We start from the raw sequence: 23329 nt of genomic DNA, 5'->3' as shown, positions 1-23329 counted from the left end.
GTCAGCTTCTGAAAAACGGATGTGTGTGTATTGCTCGTGATTGCGCATTAGTGGTTCCTGCTCCTAGCAATATTCTTGCACCAAACTTAGCAGCAAGCACCAACCCAAAAGCTCACGTCTGCCCCTGAACAAAGCCGCAAATGATCTGTGTGTAATTACTGAACGTGCAATGGAATTTGTGTTGTGAACGTTTATCTTAGCGCCAGCCTGGCTCGTCCGTCTCAGCGCCTGTGCTGTAATTATTCATACAAGTGCTCTCTGAATATTTCGAAAGGCGTAAAAGCCGACACCACATTTTTTTTAGGAGCTGCAGTCACTTGTGTACGTAGTATCGTATCATTCTGGCAGACATGGGCGTCGTCTATTTTCTCGTCCTGTTTCTTGCGCTGTTAGTGTGCTGTGAATCTGTATCAAGAAGCTTAAGTTAATATGCTGCAGTACGTAGCGCAGCCGCGTAGCCACACGGCTAACATTAAAATACCTTGTTAGGAGTATGTTTGTTTGTTTAATAACAAAATCGAACGCTAAAATTTTGTATTCATGGTGGCAAGTGTAAGGTAAGAAGCTATCGAAACTATCCGCTAATGGCATGCGTGTGCTTCTACCTGTTTCAGCACATTATCCTTAAAGTGAGGCTGAATACCCCTGATAACCAAAAACATATGCAACTGGAGCAGGTGCTATGATTCCTCTCCTGGAAATGAAAGCCAGCATCCCAGTCTGTTAAGCTAGTCATGTACTTAACCTATATTAGACCAATGTTAGAGTATGCTAACTGGAGCCATTTAAAACTGGGTTATTTCACCAAAATAAGAAAGTGCAAGGAAAGTTTCAAGGTACAGTCTAATCTGGTATTACCGAACCTATTGTATTAGCAAAACTTTATGCCTCCCTGAATTGCCTGCATTAACCCAATGCTGAAAACAGGGGAAGCTGATTCCCTTTCTTGCTGTTGAAAAGCTGCTAGAATCTCAATAACAGACCACTTATGTTCTGAGAGAAAGTGAGAGGCACTGATAATATCTCTAATCTTTTGTATGAGCCTTCACCTTGAACGAAAATGGAATAAAAATATTTACCTTTGCAAGCCTCAGAATCCAAACATTCTCAAAATTTTGAGGAGCCACATTAAATTTTTGAGATACAGACAATAAAAAGGGTGCCTAAGTACAAGTGCACACTGAACACACTTGAGTGGTTAAGTAGCCATCTGCGAATGCAAAAGCGTCCATAGCTGCTACCTCGAGGTAACTGCTAGGTTGCACGTGTGTTTCTCCTATAGCCCATGTACCTGGCAAGGGGAATGGTTATACGTAGTCCTGGGCTTTTTCTTTTTTTTTTTTCAATAGGTGGTGGCTAGCTGATTCCATCTGTTTATGTATTTATCATTTGTGTGCATCTTATGTGCATGTGTTTGTGTCATGTTCTGATTGTTATAGTGCAGTGATGCAAGCATCTTTTTTTTAATATATTGCACTACAGTCATTTATTAAACTTTGTGTTGAAATGTACAAAATGTGGCCACCCAGTAATGGTTAGGACAGACAGCAGGATTGGCAAAAAATATGATGCAGATCCAATGCACTTGCTTGAATCGACATGAGGCGAAGCTTTCACGCAACGGTCAGTTGAACTCTAGAAAACTAACTGCAGTGTTTACAGTTATCCTTATTTCACCCGATGCAACACGTACTCATAGACAATGTTTGCTTATTCACCGCACAGGTCACATAATGTAATGTATACATAGCACGGTGAACTCACTCAAACGTTGGCTCACTAAGACTTCGAACTAACCATGAGTCTGAGTTCGTTTCAGCCTGACTGAGTAGAATTTTGGTGAATACGAGTAAGAGCAAGCTCAGTTGAGTAAACTTTTAGTGAATATTGTCATGCGGTAGTCGGGGAAAGCTGATCCAAGTATAATTTTAGTGAATATGAGTCAAAGCAAGCTCGGCAAGTAGATTTTTGGTGAATATGACTCAGTGCAAGCTCACCCGAGTAGAATTTTGATGAATATAAGACGGAGAAAGCTTGGCTAAGTAGATATTTGGTGAATATGACTCGGTGCAAACTTGCCTGAGTAGAATCTTTGTGAATATTAGTCAGATCAAGCTCGGCCAAGTACAATTTTGGTGAATATGAGTCAGAGCAAGCTCGGATAAGTAGAATTTTGGTGAATATGACTGAGCAAGCTCGATTGATTAATGATGGGATATGGTTATACGAGTTTATGCAGTAATACATGTAAGTGCAGACTCATTAGCAACATTGCCTCCATCTTGATGGGCTATACCTACGCCTCGTGATGAGTCTGCACTTTATGAGCTGTGGACATGCAAGACCCACCCACACTTGAAAAGATACTATCATTCATACGAAGGAATGCAACCGGCTGACTTCACTGCACAATTTTGATCTGCTTTTGTTTAATGAGTTATCTACTGCTTATAAAAACAAGGTGTTCGCCTGCTTTTCGCATATTGCATGTGTTTTACAGGAAGTAGAGACAGAGAAGCAAGAAAAGGCAAGGATGTTTATGGCTATGTAGTTTCTTAGAGTACTGCAATATGTTACAACCAGCATAAACAAAAGTAATTCGATGCACTGAAGTAAGCGAAATGTGCAATTACCTTTTAATGTGAGGGTTAATACAGATGCAGTAAGGATACAAAGTCTGCAACACACTGAAGGTTTATTGGTTTTTTTATTCAGGATAAAAATGATGCATCAGAAAAATTAGAAAAAAAACTGTTTAAATATTGCTTCGAAAATAAATTGGCAATACTGCTTATTCCCAGTCAAAGCGTGAAATATGCTATTGTAGAACATTCATTACGATATCCAGTTTGCACGTTCGCTTTGCGTCTCGCAGCGGAAGTAACAGAACCTTGAAATGAGATAATTCATTGGGAAAATGCGCATGAAAGCCCTAACCAACCGACTGCAAATAAATGGTCGCGCGTATAGCGTGACCTATTGACCACAGCATTTGTTCGTAGTTGCATATTCTTTAAATTGTTCCGTCCGTAAAAGCATACCGCGATAAAACTGTGGCGTTTTCGTATATCGCGAGTTGTCTCCAGAACCAGAAAATTGGGACGACATCCGAAGGCCATGCCTTCCCGTGAGGGACACCTCGTAGTATTTACCAACTCGCAGCGCGTGTGAATAACGGAAAATCACGCAAAAGTACGTACTATCAGCACCCGAAGCCAACCTAAAAAACAGCGTCGCCAGATTAGCAACGTAGCGTGTCAACAAACTCGTAGAAATCACAGAACCGAATCTGACCTACGAGTTTTTATCTGCACTGTTCGCGTGTCGGTGCTGATGTTACGTACCGTTTGCGCAATCCAAGGCTCCACTCAATTAGTTGCACTGTTCGAGGCTTGTTGATCCAATATTTATAGACAAAAAAGTATCTATAAACGTTGCGTTGAGCGACCGCCGCCATTTTCCAAAACAGACCGCGAAATACCTCTCGGCGCAATTTCGACGGAAAAATCGCTGCGATTGCTGCGACGTTGCGACGCTGCGACCAACCGGTTGGTCGCAGCCGAAAATCGCAGAATCGGCCCTGCGACTGCGATTTTCGTCGCATGCGACGGAAATCGCACTTCCGGTGCGATAATCGCAGTAGAAGATCGCACCATGTGAAACGGCCTTTAGAGTTTGTACTTGCTTGCATCTGTTGCTTTTGTATTTTGAATGGAAACATATAGCGTTGCAACTAACTGAAGCTCCCACCTCTCCTTTTTACGGCTGTATCAAAATGGCAGCACTGTGTAAACAGAAAGTCATGCGATCCACGGTGCAACAGCACTCCAGAAAAATACGATTTTCTCAACTTCTACTGCATATTTATTTCCAATGTTTCATAATGTGATAAAGAAGAACTTGAGAAACTTGCATAGACGGTGGCACCAGATTACCCTCTAGGTGTTATAGTGAGAAACTCTATGGCTTTCGGCTGCTGCAATTACAGTCAAATCTCAATACATCAAACTCAAACGGGCCCAAATTATGTTCAAATTAAAGGAAGCTCATTTAATGGAGACTGTAACCAAAAGTGCACCCCTCAGCAAAAACATGATAAAAAAAAGAAACCGAAGGCAGGGCCTGTGACGTGTCCGTCACGTGATCCTTCGGCTCCGGTATGGGAGAATGCAGGGAAGCAATTTCATTTGTCGAGATTAAACGGGCGAAAACTGGAGAGAGTGTCTATGTTGGGAGGTTACACTAACCTCTTGAAATGGGTTCGTAGCACTTCAAATATTTCTAGCTCTGTTATTAATGAACTGATTTGAAAAATTCTCCTTAGGCAGTACACTCCTTAGAGGGCGCTTAACAACTTTGAGCATATAACCAAAATTTGCTATCTGGCCTGGTGCTATCTTTAAAAAGTTACTGAAAGAGGGACAACTCACTGATATCAGCCAGCAGGGCCATCTTTGTGTTTGCAGGTAACCGCTGAGTGTGGAAAGGCTGCAGCTGCTTCCTGTCTTCATCCTTTAAAGGAATGATCAAATAAGAATGTGTAAAGGATAGTGATCATTTTCGGAGTCGAGTCAGAGGAAAGGAAGCGAAGAAAATCGAAAAGCACATTCTACTAGCCACTTTCGAGCACCTCTTGCGACAAGCTTCACATTTGAGTAATTGTAATCGAATGCTCCACGCACATTCAGCCGGTTCCTTCAGAGCAGTGTACTTCAGCTCGCAGCACTTGAAGGTGCTCTCACTTTCTCATAGGCAGCATGACCCAATTCAATGTAGCTCCAGTCATGTAGAGCTTCTACAACTTCGCACTGTTGGCATGCACATCTGCTGCAGCCTTTTTGGCAAGAGTTTTGCATGTGTACACCTTGTGTGCTAACATTTGCAGCAAAAACTGCACTTATGTGTTTTACCTTCAGGCCTTCGACTACTCCCGCAAGTGGCAGAATGTTCGACTCGGGCATGCTCTTACTGGCTCAAATTATAAGTACGCTCCACCCAATTGCAATTCAGCTGCAATGTATGTGTAGTCCCCAACTGTAGTGATCCTACAGTACTTCTACAATGCACTAGCAGCATTACTTAACACCACATGAATCGCAGCCAACGCACTTTTATTTAGCAATGTTGAAATGGCTTGTCAGATTGCACTGAACTTTCTTCTTTTCAGTGTCTGTAAAAGAGGTACTCTGGATGTTAAAAAAAGAAGCCGCCGTTTCCTCACTCAACTGAGCAGCGGCGCCTTACCTCCGGCAGTGCGCTGTGTGCATTTTTTTCTCCAGAGTGGCTGGGGCTCAACACGTTGTTTGTGGGTCGTTGGAATGTTATTTAGTTATTTATTATTTATGTTATTTAGTGCACTAGAAAATAAAGTTACGAGTTGTATAACCAGTAAAAGCCCACTTCTGCAGTAGTATTATCCAATTTCATGTGAAAACGCAATTGCGATAGCCGTATGAAAATACAATGCTCCTATGTTACGTTGGCCGGGAAAAGAAAAAGAAATGTATTATGCAGAATCATATCAACGAGATTCCACTGTACTACAGCTTCAATTAATACCACTTCGGACCTGTGATCACGGCAAGAAGTCCGAAAAATCAGACGGCGAAGGGTCTCAGCGACTGAAATTTTAGACGTCCTTATACGTTGGCTCTATGGGGTACGTGGCGGTGCTGCAAAGGCGTCCGAATCATCCGGCATGTCCGAAAAATTGATTTTTGACTGTATACACATTTGAGTGTACGAGGCGTGGGACTGCTATAATTTCTGGCTTTTTACTACAATTGCCGTATTTTGCTCTCTTGTGCATCCTGTACGCTTGACAGCTGTTCTTGATTTTCTACTCCATTACTATACTTGTTTTCCTTTCACACTATGTATGCTTGCTAGCACTGTATGCCATGTTTATGGGACATAGACTAGTCGAGCCTTATACAGGCCTTTTGGCTGTGCCTCAAAAATCCCAGCAAGGTGTTTAATAAAAATTATTTTTAAAAAAAGATTACAACACTGCAGCAGCACAATGAATGTGCCGTAAGAGCTGCAGGTTGATCGAAACCCAACTCACGCTTGCATCTGCCGGCAGACTGAACATGTGGCACCAGCCATCACAGCTGATGCTGAGAAACTTGTTCTGTTGAGAAAGAAAGAAAAAAGAGAGAAATAATAGAATAAGAGACTTCAACTACACTGGCACTAGTTTCACTAACCAAGCCTTGAGAAAAGCACTGACAGAGCAACAAATGCTAATTTTTTAGAGCAAAGCTATTCCACTATTAAGACAGTGCAGCCACTGAAAAACTAAAATATAAGTCCTGAAATTAATGCGCCACGGCTATGAACGCTGTGGCTCATACCCTAGTCTATGACGATGGGGCGGACTTGGCGTTAAAGAACAAAGGATAGATGTTGCTAATGTTTTTTATCCCAATTATGTGCCAAGAAATAAACTACTGAAATGCTTCAGACAAAACTCTGAACAACCTAAAAGCCCGTTTAGGCTCCAGGTCTTTTCTTTTGAATCAATCTTTTTTTTTTCTTTTTTTATAACAGCTGCTGCACTGACTGGCTGCTCTTGATTACAGCAGTGGCAAAGTGGCACTGAAGCGCAGAAAGGAGTTGAACTGTAATTCTTTCGTTATTCCGGCCCATGAGATTGCAGTGGCTGCAGGATATAAAAGTGATGTAACTCTCTAGTATCAACATGCTTTCACTACGCTAGCCTCAGACGAGTTGTAGTACCCTACAGGATTTCCTAATTATACAGTTCAGTAGGCACACAGTCTGCAAGTGACAGACTCTGTGCAATGTATGTAGGTTAGGTGGGTAAGATGCACGTGATTTTCAGCATTGTTAGAGTCAAGCTTCACCTCACCTGAGAATCATTCAGGATGTCGCCAACAATCACAGTTGCCACCTGCAGTCAAGAGAGAATGTTTATCAGGCATTGATTTGTTTGAAAAATGAATTTCCTTAACTGTCCATAGTTGAGATCAGAGGCTCACATTAGCAGGCTGCAGCATTTACACCATGTGACAAGCTCAGCTAGATGGGGGTTAAAGGGTCCCTCACCAGGCACCATAGCAAATTTTAGTTAGTACACTGCAAGTTCTAAAATGTCGTCTCGGGATTGTTCTAGCAAAATAATTTTCCAATTTGGTTTATTATTTGAGGAGATAGAAGAAACCGAATGCCCTGTAACCATACCACCAGGAGGTATGGTGACACAGGCCCTCTTTCCCTTTGCCTCGAGTAGCGTACGCAAGCGACATTTCTTCCTTTCTGTCTCCCATACAGGAGCTGAGGGACTGCGTCGAGTTAGGATGACCAGCCCTGCCTGCTTTTTCTTTCTTCTCCTCCTTTTTTTTTTTTTTTGCTGCACGGCACATTTTTGATGGCAGCGTTGCGTGTTCCACAATGGACGATTTATTGAAGTAACGTGTTATGGTGAGTGACGTTGCTAGGACTGCATTTTACGTCATGGCATTTCTGCACGTTACCTCGACTCTATGGCTGGGAGCGGTGCTTTCTCGAGAAGGAGGGCACAAGGCGTTTGGTTTAAAATTGCAGCTGTTTTCACGGCACGCCGCACTGTAATACTTTGCAGACATGATTGGGAGCACGTAAAGTATGCCCTGGGCTTGTCTGTTTAAAATGGCCAAACCTGGTGAGGGACTCTTTAAGGTAAAGCTTACACATAACAGTTGACAATCCCGAAATAACGACCGACTTCTGGAGAAGGGACAAAGAAATTAACTCTCAGTATGGCAACTCCCCAGACCAACTCCCCTGACAGTTTGTGAAGCTAAGGTAAGTGAAGGGTAAGAGTTTAGGCTTGCCCGTAATCCTATTACCATTCATGGAATACCAGGTTGCTCGAGAAGGTAGAAGTGAGCAGCTGTGTTTTTGGTGCCAGCTTGTGATTCAGGGTTAAACCAGAGAGGATATGGAGTTATTACCGTATTTATTCGAATCTAGGCCGATAGTTTTTTTCAAATAATCACACACGAAACTCTAGGGTCGGCTTAGATTCGAGGATTTTAAAAAACGCGCCAGTTTTTAACTGAAAAATATGGTGCATAATTAGCGCCATCTAGAAATGTCAGTATCGCAGCCGCTACTAGCCGCGCCAGTAGCCAGCTGGCGAGCGACGTCGCCATTTTGACCTGCGTCGTATCGGTAGTATCGGTACAGTGTACTAGAAGGGGGCAGTGGGCTTACTCTCTGGCGGAGGCTATGCGATGCGGCGGCTCCACGAATGTCACAAATATGAGCTTCTCCAATAGCCCGAGCGGCGGCGCTGGCGTCGGTTTCAATGGAACGTGGGTGCGACGGCGCAGCTGCCTAGTGCCCGCCCAGTGCCCGATCATATTAGTTGGAGTTGCTGAGCTGCGTTTTTTTTTCCTGTGGACGTGTCGCGTGGGGTTTTTTTTTTTTTTCCTTCAGTGTTTTTTTCGCACATAACCTGCACGAGATTAGTATGCCTTGCAGTAACTGAGCCATGCCGCGGCATCGACAAAACCACTGTTACGCGCCTGGGTGCCAAACAGGCTATGTTTATGTGAAGGATGGGCCGAAGTTGTCCTTGTTTGGCGTCCCGAAGAATAAAAATAGGCGGAAAGAGCGGGAAAAGAATCTCCATAGAACCTCCCCTGGACGACACGAGCGCAGTATGCGAGCTCCATTACGAGCCACGTTTTGTGCTCAACTCCAACGTAGTTCCTGATCACTGTGAATTGTTTTTCTTTTTATGGTCTAGTTAGGTCAGTTAGTGAAGGAAACTGCGAAGAAGGTACACTGGCCTCCTTACTGGAAGTTGACTCTCTCGAAGCATCAGGTCACAGAAATGAGTGCAGTCAAACTGCTGCTAGCGCTACCATAGAATAAAGAACCAACGTGGTACCCCAGCATTGCACAGGCCTGCGGGTTTCAAACGACCATAACCAGCACGTGGCCAGAAGCGACTCGAGGCTCACTTACCACATTGCGGGCTATGTTGCGCGGAAGTGTATTGTCCTTTCCAGCACAAAATGCCAAGAATGCAGAAAGCTGCTCACTATGACGCCACCAGGCGAAAGTTTTCAACTTGCCCGGCTAACAAACTTCTGTGACCAAGGAGGCCTCTCCTTTATCCCTCCAGTCAGCTGTACGGCTTTGTGAAAATTCTAGAGGATCTTTTCACAGAAGGCTTCTCTCAGAGTGAGCTACACTCTGACAGCGTTATGGATATGCTGGAAGTTGTTAAGAGTAAGCTTTCCCTCGAAGTTGGCTGCAATGTGCACGCTCTTAGCCTCACAGCTAAAATAATTAGTTTTTACATTGTCACATGTCTGCATTCTTATGTGAAAGGAATTAACTGTAACAAGGCAGGAAAGCGGCAGAGGGCCAAGCAACTGAAGTTGAACCATTGCACATGAGTTGAAGTGCATGAAACAATGGCTTGCTGTACTTCTTGCAAATAAAAGTTTTGTGTCAGCAACAGCCCTGTTAACTTCATTTTGCTTACCCTTATATAACTGTACATGAGCATAGGCCGGAGCCTTTGTCACGTGAACTAGTTTTCACTTTTTGTTCAGGCCTCCCTCCATTTCTTTATGGAAAAAACAAACCTGATTTGATTTAACAAATGTGTGCCGGCGTAATGATGGTTAATAATAAACGCAGAAGGCTACTGTGAAGCATGGAACAACTAAAGTGGAACAATGAAATATTTAAGCCATATATACATATTCATTTTGGCTAAGCAAAGGCACAAACCTAATTAGCATGCCTGATTTTTTTTTTATTTATTTTTTTTTTGAGCCCAGCTGGGAAGTATGCACGCACTGTTTTCTGTCTGACAAAATTTTACATTAGGTCGACACGGCATGAAACCGTTTTCAATTTTTTTTTACGATTGCCCGATAATTCGAAAAATTCGAAGGCCCCTTCCGCATAAGCAACATCCGTCAGCGACGAGCTCTTTGCACAAAACGTCTAAGAGTTAGGATAGGCAGAGAATTGCCCAAGAGCTGCCGTCTTCCTTTTCCACAAGGTTCTAATATGGCAAATATCATGTGGCATAAACAAATATAGTGCTTGCTCAAGATATGTAAAGACTGTCAAGTACGCCAAAACTAAAAACAAATAAGAGTGTGAACTGCTTCGAACTGAACCGCCAGAAACGCAAGGAAAATCAAAGCTTCTGCAAGCAAGGCTTCCATTGAAGTTGCCAGTGGCGCCACCTCTTGGATGCGACGCTGACTGCGTCAGAGGAGCGGCTGAGTAAGCCCACTGCCCCCTTCTAGTACACTGTAGTATCGGTATGGTGCAGCATCGGCGCGCGGTGTGGCGTTATCGTAATGGCACCAAATGGGCGGTGCCGCTTTCTAAACGAATACTGTATTTACTCGAATCTAACGAGCACTTTCAACACGACCCTAAATCTGCGCCGGCATTTCAAAATGGCCGTAGCATGCGGAAGCTTCCTCCGTGTGCTGCAGTACACGTGCTTAGGCAATAGTCTACCGTCTGTCTTCACGTTCTCAGCGTCTGCTCTATCTATCAGCATGAAGTACCGAGTTCATCATGATGCCGCATTTAAAAGGAAAGTGATCATCTGTGCGGAGACGGACGGAAATCGGGCCGCATCACGGGCGTTCGGAGAATCCGAAACTTGCGAGCGGGACTGGCGCAAACAGAAGGAGAGGATTTTCGCCAGCAAAGCAATGCGGAACGGTTTCAGTGGACCGAAGCAGGACGTAATCTGCAACGATCCACTCCGGCGATACGATCAGGCTTGGCCCTATCTTGAAAGCAATCTGCGACTGGTAAAGTCCGCCGCGCGCCGTGTTTTCGCCGCGTTGAAGCGAGAGGCATGCTAGCACGAAGGCGCGCTTCATCTCCAGCGTTTTGACAGTTCGTTTCCGCGGTCAACGAGCGAGGTGTGTTCATGTTTGCTTGAGCGCGCGTGACACCGTGCTTGTTAATAGCGGTCCACTAATTTGCTACCGAATTCGATGCATCGCCTTTCGGGCGAAACTGCGACTTTTTTTATTCATCGCAACATCAGTGCATCGGGAGGAAATCTATTTTTCCAAATTTTTCCTCACGGAAAACGGGTGCGCGTTACAATCGAGGAAGCGTGAGAATCGAGTAAATGCGGTAGTTGTGCTAGCCGTAGAGGCATCGTCAAACGTTCAAACCGGGCCGAACTTCGGCATCGGTCTGTCGTTGGAGGGGGCCACGGGAGATGGTTTTTGCGTGCGCCGCAACGTGCGCTCTTTCCAAAAATGCAGCATCTCTAATGCGCTGGGTGGTACTGAATATAGCGCACTGTTTGAAGATGTCAGCAGTAAGCAAGATAGCGACGAGAATGAGCTCGGCATGTTCAAATTTAATAAATGCTGTTTCATTTTGCGAATGCTGTCCTCGCTTTTTCGTTCGGCCTACATTCGAGGTAAGTTTTTTTTTTTTTTTTTTCGGACTTCGAACTTTTGGGGGGTCGGCTTAGAATCGGAGTCGGCCTAGATTCGAGTATTGCAGTAACCAACCATATTTTACTGAGCTGCTGGTGTAAAGTACCGGCAGAGACGTAATCAACAGTCAGTTTTTTTTTTGTTTTTGTTTTTTTCGTGTACATTATTTTCCGTCAATGAGAACACCCATGCAACACAACGTTTCTAATGTGTTTTTACTGGACAAAGCGTCCCAAGATCTCACTGCTAACCTTGTTATTGCCGTTCCAATCTCTGATAATACGGGATTCTCTGATAACTGATAACACACACAATCTAAAGCTCTATAATGAAAGTGCTTTTATTAAGATGAGGAGACAAACTCTACATTCCTGATCAGACTTCGCATAAAGTAGGAGAAAGCAGAAGACCCCCCCCAACATGAAGTGCAGCCTCAATCGACAACCTTCATATGTCACAAGCTCTGCTCGAATAATGACAATACACGGCAGCTAACCTCCTCTATGTGCACATAAGCACACCCCAGCTATGAAGCTGTTAGCCAGCAGTGCTCTTGACAGTGGCAGAGGTTTTAAAGGGGTCCTGAACCATTCGTCAGGCTTGATGAAAAAATGCAGTCTGCAGATAGTGTACGCTGCTGTGAATATCTCAGCCAAATTTTGCAGTTGTGTACAGGCGTGTGGAGCTCACAAGTGGTGCGCAAGTCACATAGTTCTCAAACACTCTCTTTTCAAGCAAGGCATTCTCCTCACCCGCTTCAACGCTGCCGTTGGCTTACATATGTCATCACATGCAAGATTCCCATACACGGCTGCTACTGGCTGATAGCTGACATGAATCAAGAAGGGTATTTGGATCAGGGTGCTTCTTCCTACTGCTACGGTGTATACAAGTATAGACCACTTATAACGTAACCGCTTATAGTGCAGGACCGGATATAGTATGGTCTTTTCAGACTCCCGTTAATTTTCCCATAGCACTCCATGTATACGCATACCGCTTACAGTGCAGCCGCGTGAGGCGAAATACCGGTTATAATGCGGCTTGGGAAAATCTCGCCGACAAGGGCGGCAGCGAGCACGCTTCTCAACAAGGTCCGTGCTCCCGGCCGGCGTATGCATTATTCAATGCAATCAAACTCTCGTTAATTCGGACTTATTTGGCTGCACATCGGTTAATTCAGACTACAGTCGGAGCTCGGTGAGCGAGGAGCGCCGCAAATGTGCGACGCAAAAGAGCAAGAACGGCGCTAGCGTCCAACAGAAACGAAGCGGCGGAGTCCGCATCGCCACAGCCATCAGTTTTTCAGAAATCGTACGTGAATGACAGCAACGCCAGAACGCTTCGAGCCTATTTGTGTCTTTAAAGCCTGTATTCTTGCGTTTACCGCAGCGCATAACACCGCGTTGGCCACGGGCTTTCATAACTGTGTAGTCGTCATTCACGATCGCGTCGATAGCAGCCGCGGTCTTCTCCGCAGTGGTTGCGGCGAACAGTAGTTTCGTTTTACTCGGTATGCGCGTCGGCCGCGTGCCTAAAAAACTGCGTAGTCGCCATTGATGATCGCATAGATAGCGAGCGCGGTTTCGACGGCCAGTTGTTGCAGCGACGGGACGACTCGGTGCATGCGTGGGGCGCATGCCTTCAGCACCGCAAAGTCGCCTTTCATAATCGCGTCGATAACCATCACGTTTTTTTTCCGCAGCGGTTGCGGCAAACAGCTGTTTCGTTTTGACTCGGTGCAAAGCTGTCGAGCTTGAAGAGCACCGGCTACATTGAGATTATGTTTTCGCCAGCTCACTGGCGAAAATGTAATTGCGATGTGCACGCGATAGTACAAAGCGTGTCTACATGCTTGGTCTACATGTTTTGCATACGTGCAGGGCTTGAACATCGTTGTTTTGTTTATAGTGCGGTACCGCTTATAGTGCAGATATTCGCGACTCCGGCGACTTACGTTATAAGCGGTCTACAATGTATTTATTGATCAGTTTAACAAACAGCGTGAAGTAAATGAAAATCTGCTTCCAAATTTCTATAAGAATCACGTACTTCCGGAAGAAGCCGGCAATCGTCTGCTCACACTCAGCCACAGCCACCTGCGTAAAAATTAAACTTTGGCCACCCTGCTTATCGGTGTTGTAGCCGTTGGGTCTCGCTAATTTCGATTAGTTTTGAACACTCAACTTGCCTCGAACACCACTAAACTTAAGGTCAGACCCCACGTGCCCGCTCACTCCTGGCCGCTCCTGGCTAGACACCTTGGCAGACACTGCTTCGCATTGAGCTATTGACAGCGCTTAAAAATGCACAAGTTGGATGTGCTTACTATTCTTTGGTAAAGCTGGTGCAGGACAAAGCTGGTCCGCACCACACAGTCCAGCCAGACTGGAGCATACGAGCGTGAGCGCAAGCTCCAACCCTGTCGTGCATAAAGCAAACGCTGCGCATACGCACTACAGTTGCATGTAGCTGCGGTCTGCTACATAACGGAGATACCGCGGCTGCCGCGATGAGCCTGCTCGTTGAGGAGAACTGCATTCGGCACATCGTAGGCACCAAAATCAGAAATAGTAGCGTCTACGTGAACATCCAAATCAAAATTTCAGGAGGCGGAGCGCTGTGGGTGCACCTCACTCCGCCGTAGCTTTTGCATTGCAAGGCATCAAAGAAGGAGCAGGAGCACCGCGAAGGACATCAAAGATAATCTTTGAATGCCAGTAACTCCTCTTCTGTTGAACGTATTGAAGTACTTTTTGCTGCAAGGTATTGCTGAAGTAGTTCAGTTTAACTTCAACTGCATTTCCCGAATTTGATAAAGAGTGTTCCAGGGACCCTATAAGGCACCTAATGACACTGAAGGCAACACATGAAACATAGTCGTACAAATGAGAATGAATTCTAGGGTTTTACGTTGCAAAACCATGATTTGATTATGACGCACGATACAAATGAGATGCAGGGAATGAAAGCATTTTATTAAAATTGCGCTTTGCAAGTTGCTTGTTCCTAATAGTAAGTTTTCAAAGGCCAGTTCCGGGAGTATACAGCAGTGTGCCTGTCAGTGTTCTCAGCAAGACATTCCGTGAAACTAATGTACGTATCAAGTGCCAGTATGGAAACAGCATAACTAGTAGCTTAATGAAACACGTAAAGACCAAAACACACTGCCAGCAGGGTATCGAACCGGAACTGAACCAAAAGCCAAAAACCGTAAGAAAACGCTATTTTTGCTCGCACTGGAACTGAACCAGAACGCTAAAATTTTTTTCACTCCAGAGCGAACCAAAAGGAAAAAATAAGGGTTTTCGGTTTAGATTGGCCACCTTTTCCTGAGCTTTTCATCCATGCATTGCCTTCTTTTGTGGCTCAACTCTACTACCTCGTTTGTAAATACACACCATCTTCCTCGTGCTTTTAATAGTAGCAGCACCGTTGCTGCTACTACATAGGTACATAGGCGTTGCATTAACGTGACAATATTTGCAATGCATCCTACATGTACATTCACCAGACTGTGATGCGTGCAAAATACCCGAGACAGTGAAGCACATATACTTGTTGCTTGTCCAGGGTATGACTGTAAACCGCAGGCACTGATCTCTTCTTTAGCGTCAATTGACTACAGGCCGTACAGTGAAAAAGTGTTACTGGCCGGGTATACGTCGAGCAACTTATGATCCGATGACACCCTGAAGTGAAAGACTTTTCAGAGACCGTTATACATGTGCATCAAGGTACTTAGCATGGCTATCAATGATCGCCAGTGTGGAAACATATCCGCTCAATGCCGGGTATGTGGGATATGTCAGGTATTGACTGGACATAACCAAAATGAAAACCGGAACGAAAAAAGTTTCGGTTCGACTCTGACTGCCAGGCTAGTTGATGCATGGCTTAGACCAAAACAGTAGCACACTAATTAGGACACGTACGACAGAACTGACACAGACAAGCGCACCATTGCCTGTGTCCTTTCTATCATCCGTATCATGGCTGTACGCTCTGGCGCGCGGCCGAGGCTGGAGCCTGCTGCCGTGGAGTGCGGGACCGAGGAGTTTTCCTACATTGGCGCCCATAGCGTGGGGCCCCGGCTGCGTTCCGAGATAGACCATGGTCGTGGGGAAGGCTGGAGGTACTCGTTCCACGGCTAGTAGCGAATCCTACCTGGCCATGGCGCGTGGCCATTGCCGTGGTGCCAGATGCACCTCTGGCGTTCAATGACGTGCGATTCCACCGGTTCCTCCTCCGTCGCTGTCATCGAGCCTGGCGTAGGTCCTGGTAGTAGTGTGGTCTTCTATGCTGCTGCAGCTCCTGGCGCCGCCGTTCGAGAAGGGCATCGCCAGCGCAGGTGACATCATGCGCGCAATCACGCCAACACCACCTCCAAGAGCAGCTCCGTCCCTCAGTGCGTGGTTCTCGGGTTCTCTGCTGCGGTGCGGTGTGGTCTCTGGTGGCAAGGCATTGAGCGGGCGGCGGCTCCCTCCGGCAACCTGCTGCGTGCACTAGTCCCAGACCGAGGTCGGAGAAGAAAACCAGACTAGGTGTGCGCCAGGGGACGGTTTAGGGCCTTTCGGTTCCTGCAAAACCTCAAAATGGTTTAGGCCCTTTGGTTCCTCCAAGACCTCAACTCCGAGGCTGCACCACCTGGTTCTGCTCAATCTTCGCGAGGAGTCCGTAATGGAAGCCAGTCAGGTTTAGGGCCTGCGGGTTCCTGGAAGACCTCGGTGACTCGGCCTTGATGGCTCCGCCGATCCTCGTTCAATGCATTATCAGTCTCCAACGTTCACCCGCCGGTAGGAGTGTCATGCCGTCGCTGCCAGCCATCGTGGGCCAGTGCAGGAATGGTGCTAGCGAATGCTTGCACCCATTGTGCCGACGACCAATTACACCACCCGCCGCCGACTCGTCACTTCTCCTCGTTTTGTGCCTTGCAGTGTGCTGTGACGACGTGCGCGAGTGATTTTGCAACGCGGAGCAGCGGTGTGTGTGTGTCTTTTGTTGTGTTCGTGGCCGTGCTCAGCGAGCGCGTAGTGTCATCGCCCATGGCGACACGGCATCTCTCATCGTCCGTGACGCCGGGTTCCACCGCCATGTTGCCAGCCAGTACCGTCAACGCCCTCCCAGAGGGAGGGGCAGTGTGGGAAAGCTGACGTGAATAGTGGATAGGAGCCAACCGTGGACAAAGAAGAGGACGGATGCGCGAGCAGTGGTGCGAGGGACATGTGAGCTGCGGCTGGACGCCCTGGGGCGTGGCCGGCCGAGGCTGGAGCCTGCTGCCGTGGACTGCGGGACCGAGGCGTTTTCCCACAATACCAATAACTAATAGTGAATACAGAAACAGAATACATAACCCGAAACAGGAATGAACTGTAGCACATTAGGACTGATTGCAGTTAACTGTAAATACAAAGCATGTGCTGAAACCATTTTACATGAAGGAACATAGTGATATGCCACACAGTTTATATGGAGCTTGCTTTTTGCGCTTTAACTGATGTGAATTGTGCAAGGGTCTTACCGCCCCCAAGTTTGATGCCATAGCCCATGGTCTGGGTTGCTGGAACTTGAAGACAGCGAGGTCCCCCTGAAGGTTGCCGGCCACCAGCTCAATGTTCTAGAAAAAAAGGACAGCAATGTTTGTAAAAAGATAAATAACACTACATACGAGGAAAGACCCAAAGTAATGAGAATTCATTTTTTGTTTTCTTAGTTCACACATTTCTTCAAACATTCCAAAACTATAATCACTTTAACAGTACTCTCTCTTAAACACAATGGACATGTCCCACTGCTTTATCCATTGCTCAAAGCTGTTCAGAAACTCTCGCAAACTAATAACTTTCAGTGCTTCCATTGCTATTCTTTTTATCTGCTGCACTTCTTGAAAACGCTTTCCTTTAAGCTCTGGTTTGAAGACTTGGAGATAAGAAGCCGCAAGGGGCAAGACAGGGATTAGACTGAGTGACATAAGGTGTCGTCATTCAAATTTTGTCAGGAAGTGCAGCACAGCAATGCTCTGTGGGCAGCAAAACCATCGTGTTGCCCAAGTCAATCGCTTGAGTTTCACAGATTTGGGCATTTTCTGCAAACTACATCACGTAATCGCCTGGACATTCCGACAAAAAAAATGACGGCTGACTGTCTGACCTTGCCATTTAACATGAATAAACTCTTTGATGTCAAAACATTTCCCAAGAGAGAACAGAGCTTCATACACACGCAATGCTATTCAATGTCCGCCATTCTTTTATAAAAGCAACACATACAGCAATGAAGGCTCAAAAGAATGCATTTCTGCGAGCACACAAAAGTTTACCATAACTTTACATAAGGAACGTACTTGGTCAAATAATGGAGACGATAGTGCAGCAGGCACATACATCTAGCAGCACGGACCAGTATTGGCTACACTTCTACCTTCACTAAAAAGATTCGCGTTACTTTAGGTCCCCTTTTTATATATGAGGTTTTTTCCAAGTTCTTCAATAAAGGTCATCAAACTAAATTAAATTAAACTCCAGGGTTTTACGAGCCAACACCACGATTTGATTATGAGGCACGCTGTAGTGAGGGACTCCGGATAAATTTTGACCACCTGGGGATCTTTAATGTGCACCGAATGCACGGTACACGGGCGTTTTTGCATTTCACCCCCATGAAATGCAGCCAGGATTCGATCTTGCGCCCTCCAGCTTAGTAGCGCAATGCAATAGCCACTACGCCACCACGGCGGGTAAAAAAGTCATTAAGAAAGTGAGGAGGTGTAGCAGCACTGCTCTCTCGCTCTCTCCCCTCTAAAGGACACCACTGGCCTCTAGTACTAGTCGGACTTTCTCGAGGAGCCAAGACACCGCTAAGGTGTGTCAGGGCTGGAAGCATTACGTCTGTGACAATTGTTCATTTATTATTAAGACGACATTTGTAAAACACCAATTTTTTTTATATAATGTAAAAGCTTTTTTTTTTATTAAGCCATGAAAACCTGTGCTGGGTTGTGCAATTATATCAAACGCGGACAGAATTGGCGGCTGCTAAAGTTCAGAAGAAAACTTACGAGATCCACAATAACTGTGCATCAATTTCAATCATCTGTTTTTGTTTCTTTCACTTACTTGTCAATTACATTTTTGAGTAACCAATAACCCCCATGTAACTAGTTACATTTTTCAGCAAATTTAACGGGAACTATGCAGTTTAGTAACGGTAAAATAACTTATTACTTTTTAGTAATTGCTCAGTTACTTTAGTGGGGCTGAATGAGATGAAAACATGTACATGGGTTAGCGTCTTCCCACAATCAGTGTTCCGCAGCTACACCTCGATCATCTGAACATAGCAGGCTTTCAGATTTGCCCACCTCTCTCTAGGAAGTTCGACCCATGCTGCTCAAGTCTTCGTTTAGTGCAGTCTATGACTTCTCTGACACAGAAGTTTTTGGCTGTTGAACACTGTTTTTATGTGTCTGATATATGCGTAACTCATATAACCCATTCCGCAATTCTAACCCACGACCATTATATTTAGAGCTGAATAATAAGCAGCTTTATAATAAATTACCTTACAGATTTGGCCACCTTTTCAAGGAACGTGAACATTTGTTGGCATCCATTACAACTAGTCGTTTAAATATAAATGCATGCCGATTGAAGGCTGCTGGTGGAGAGGCCCACTAGATGTTCGCCGACAAATTGAAACGGCGCTTCTATGGCTCAAAAGCGACGGCCGCTTCGGACATTGGTGCCAGGAAATCAGCTGTACATGATTTTTCAGTTTTTCACTAGCCTTCTCGGTAACACCTACTCCAAGCCCGAACAACAATGAAGCGCTGCGCATCATAGAGAACCCAGACCTCAAGAATCGCGGCATGGACTAACTACAATATTGTGGTGGTGGGCTGTAGCAACAGGGGGCTCAGCCTGGTGACCAAGGCTGGCAATAGCTCTGCCTGACAACATTACAATGTTATTGCGGTATGTCAGCCCACGTACACCCTTGCAATTCTTTAACAATATCATGCGATCGTCGACTGGACGGCGTGTCAGCGGCCTTGTAGTGGCAAGGGACGGCGAGATTGGCCACTTTATGTGCGGTCGTGCAAGGCAAATTCTAGTTCTAATATATTCTGCTGCGCTGTTTGCTTCAGGAGGGCCCCTCACGACTACAAGACCACTAATACGCCGTGCGGTCGATGCTCGTGTGATAGTGTTAAAAAATTGCAAGGGTGTACATCAAACCATTCTCTCTCACGAATACAAGAAGAAAGTTTGAAGCCTCTTTGCAGGCTATAACTGACCCTTTTGGGAACACAAGGTGTAGCAGGCACGCATGTGGAAGGTAATTCTTTTTCAGATTCTCAAGCCGCGCATCCTTTCCATCTCGGTATTTTGGGAAAAACCACAGAAAGCGTTCAATGTTTTGTAGTATAATTCGGAGAATCGATATGCCCTGTCTTTAATCACGCTGGTGTATTAGCATATCCTATTTTGTGAGAAAGGTGTTTGTGCGTTACAGCGCAGTACTTATCTTCAGCGGCGCGCATATCGTGTTTTCAGTGTCATTGCCAAATGTCTTCACAAGAAAACGAGGCAAGACTGCGAAGAAAACTTTGGAAAGCAATTTTTAGTGAAAATAATCTACGTGTGAAGGGCTGCAGAGGACCCATGGAATGAGCCAGTCCAGCTCGTTCTATTTACTGTGAGCAATGTTAATAAAATTAGGGTGAAAAGTAACGGTAAAATAACTTATTACTTTTTAGTAATTGCTCAGTTACATTAGTGGGGCTGTAGTTGGTAACTGAGCCCAAACCGCATGACTGCGATTTTGTGCGCGAGCGACGGCTTCGAGCAACGAAACAGGCCGCGCGCGAACAGATCGTTCGTTCTTGTCACTCGATCGCTCGGTTCTGGAAATCTAGAATTCGTCGCTCGTCGCCCAGAAGTGCTATGAGCGACTAGCCAATAGCGCGAAGCCGGAACAGGATGTACATACATCAGTCAAGCACTACCGATTGTCGCACGGAACGAGCAAACTTTGATACGTGGAAGGGTAAGAACCTAGTGCAAGACCTTTAGTAATATTTATGCTGCTCTTTACCGTAAAACACATCAACTTAAATTAATAAAGCGCGCGTCACGCCAGTTTCGGCGCGTATTTGCTGCCCTCATACCGGCAACACCGGGGAGACGCAGCTCAATGTCATCGCTCGCGTGCGGTAATATACTTACGACTTGTAGGCGACGAGCGAACGCGACAGCCATCTCCATCGCGTCGCGCGCAAGATCGCTTGCATGCGGTCTATGCATCAAGTATATTTTTGAAAGAAGCAATTGTAATCGCTTACTTCTTCTTTTTTTCTTCTTTTTTGTTTCTGTAACATGTCTGATCTCAGCATATCGCGACGTGGTGTCAACACATTGCAAATGACATGAACACATTGAGAAGTTTTTGTGCAAACACAACCTTTACCGAAGGATTTTCTTTCTATCACGTCTAATGAACGAACATTTAACTCGCAAAAATGTTAAATATAAGCAGCCAGTAAAGCAAGACACAAAGCAACGTGATGTATCACGCCTCCCCTACCGGGACCCACCCGGAATAACACGGAAACCACGATGGCTTCCCTGTATAACAGTTGTTCAGACGTTCGCTACTTATAAGGCTGAGATGGTGCCTTTCAATATGCTTTAATGAGACAATGAACTCTGGTTCGATTGGACACCACGCACGGCGACGCCTTTATTGGTTGGAAGAAATGTGGAAACACGATAAAAGCCTCACCTTGTCATTGTCGACATCTCCCAGGCAGATTGCGTGCTGCATAAAGTTGCCGATAAATTCATACTCTACTTTATCTAGAAATGAAACGGCTCTCATCTTGAATTCTAACTGCAAGGCCTTGCACAGATATTCGTGAACGAAAAGCAAAACAAACAGCGCGGCTTGCAAACTCAGCTGGCAGCCGCCATATTGGAGACTTTGAATCACCCTGGCGGCAGAAAACATGTACTACGTAGTACATAAAAGGTCCGGTCAGTATACAAAAATACCTTATTATAGAAACCCGTGATGAAAACTTCGGAGCTGAGTTGAGACCACAGTGGTCGAGAATTGATTTCATGTCATTTATTCTACTTTCGGCATGATTGAGACATAGGACTTTCGGGTAAGTATAAAGTGCAGTCCCGGTTTCAACTGGTTTGTGCACATTGTGCATGCACGCGAGGAAACGAAACTATATAACCGTTTTCTAATAAAAGGACGAACTAAAGTGTACTAGCGGAATCTTATTATATGGCAAAACGTTGTAGGTGTTCTGTGGTGGAACTAGAGCCTTCGTGCAAGTCATGAAATTTCGATCCCTTGGCCATAGCCTCCTCTATAACTTATAGAGGAGGCTATGCCTTGGCTAGAGTGTACTAGAATATGGTCGAGTGGGACGAGCGGCTGGGGCGGCGCATGCTTTGCAGTGAGGCGCCCGACGTGGAAAAATACTGTGGCGGCGCTGCGATCGAACTGAATTGGGCCGCATCAAGGTCGCGCCGTTGGAAACTGCTGGCGATACTGCTCGGCAGGGTCAATCGCACTACTTCGCGCGCTGGTATTTGCGTTCAGACCTCTCGAATGGTGTTCATAATCGAATATGACATGTATATATGTCTTAAGAACAAATGCCTTTCTTTCTCTTCATTTTATTTTTTAATGCCGCTCGGTGATTGCCCGTGCATTGCGGCCGCAGTGTCGGCTTTCATTCTACTATGTTATTGTACGGTTCCCTTTGGAGAACAAATATTTTTCTCGTTCTTCAAGCAGCATGTATCTCTCGTGTGTATTGTTCCGCATATAGTTTTCCATCAGTAGGTCTTGCGGAACGCAAACGGAGAAACATATGTAACCTTCGATCCTGCTTGCCGCTTCAAACAAGTAAAGCATATCTGCCCCATCCGGCACCTTGTACTCAGATTTCGTTCTTCTTTTGGGGTTTTTTACGTGCCAAAACCAGTTCTGATTATAAGGCACGCCGTAGTGCAGGGCTCCGGATTAATTTTGACCACCTGGGGTTCATTAACGTCCACTACAACGCAAGCACACGGGCTTCTTGCATTTCGCCTCCATCGAAATGCGGCCGCCGCAGCCGGGATTCGATTCCGCGAGCTCGTCCTCAGCAGCGCAACGCCTTAGCTAACTGAGCCCCCGCGGCGGGTACTCAGATTTACGGGAAGCATCGTTACTGAAAAAAAAAAAAAAACTGCAGCACAACATTCTATTCAAGTTTCCGCCTTACTCGCGTAACAGAATGCGGAGTAATGGGTACGGGGTCATTTATCGCGGTCGGTGTCATTCTGGTGTCATTCTGGAAATTCATTTCAAGTGGATGCGTTTTGCAACCTCACCGGCTACAATTCGTAAATTGCAATATGTGTCGTAAAGTAATTAACTAAGAAGTTCATTAATCAATTTTGTTAATAAGTTGAATAGGTGTTTCGATTCTCGTGCTACTAATGTCCGCCTCTTCGAATAACCCAGCTCATCAATGAGAATTGTGCTAACTGCCACAGGAGATTTTTAAAAATCCCCTAAACCTTAATTTCGAACACCCGGTATAGTGGATATACGGCGTTGCGTTGCTAAACTGGAGCTCGCGGGTTCAATCCGTCGCGGAATTCGATGGGAACGAATGGAAAACACTCGTGTACTTCTATTTAGGTGCACGTTAAAAAGCCCCAGGTGGGGAAATCTAAACCGGGTGCCTCATACTCATATCGTGGTTTTGCCACGTAAAACCCACAAATTTGTTTGAACTAAAAAAAAAAAAAAGACAGGTGGCTTCGTTCTTCGTCTTTTTGCTAGGAGTGTAAACAAAATAAATT

At 45.4% G+C, this 23329-nt stretch overlaps 1 protein-coding gene across 1 annotated transcript in view; it reads right to left on the bottom strand.

Annotated features, from left to right (window-relative positions):
• LOC119450657 (KICSTOR complex protein ITFG2-like) overlaps positions 1 to 21419 on the bottom strand; it is a 41619-nt gene extending 20200 nt beyond the window's left edge. The window contains exons 1-5 of the mRNA XM_037714169.2: positions 21240 to 21419; positions 16978 to 17073; positions 6875 to 6916; positions 6068 to 6133; positions 4431 to 4512 (exon numbers count right to left, since the gene is read on the bottom strand). Of these exons, the coding sequence (XP_037570097.2) occupies positions 4431 to 4512; positions 6068 to 6133; positions 6875 to 6916; positions 16978 to 17073; positions 21240 to 21335 (382 nt within the window). The 5' untranslated portion in view covers positions 21336 to 21419. The remainder of the gene's footprint in view (positions 1 to 4430; positions 4513 to 6067; positions 6134 to 6874; positions 6917 to 16977; positions 17074 to 21239) is intronic.
• Between the last annotated feature and the right edge of the window lie 1910 nt (positions 21420 to 23329).

Source organism: Dermacentor silvarum, chromosome 4 (assembly GCF_013339745.2).
Source record: "Dermacentor silvarum isolate Dsil-2018 chromosome 4, BIME_Dsil_1.4, whole genome shotgun sequence".
In the NCBI taxonomy this organism is placed as follows: Eukaryota; Metazoa; Arthropoda; class Arachnida; order Ixodida; family Ixodidae; genus Dermacentor; species Dermacentor silvarum.
Note: the sequence above shows the minus strand (reverse complement) of the source record. Positions and strands in the feature narration are given on the sequence as shown.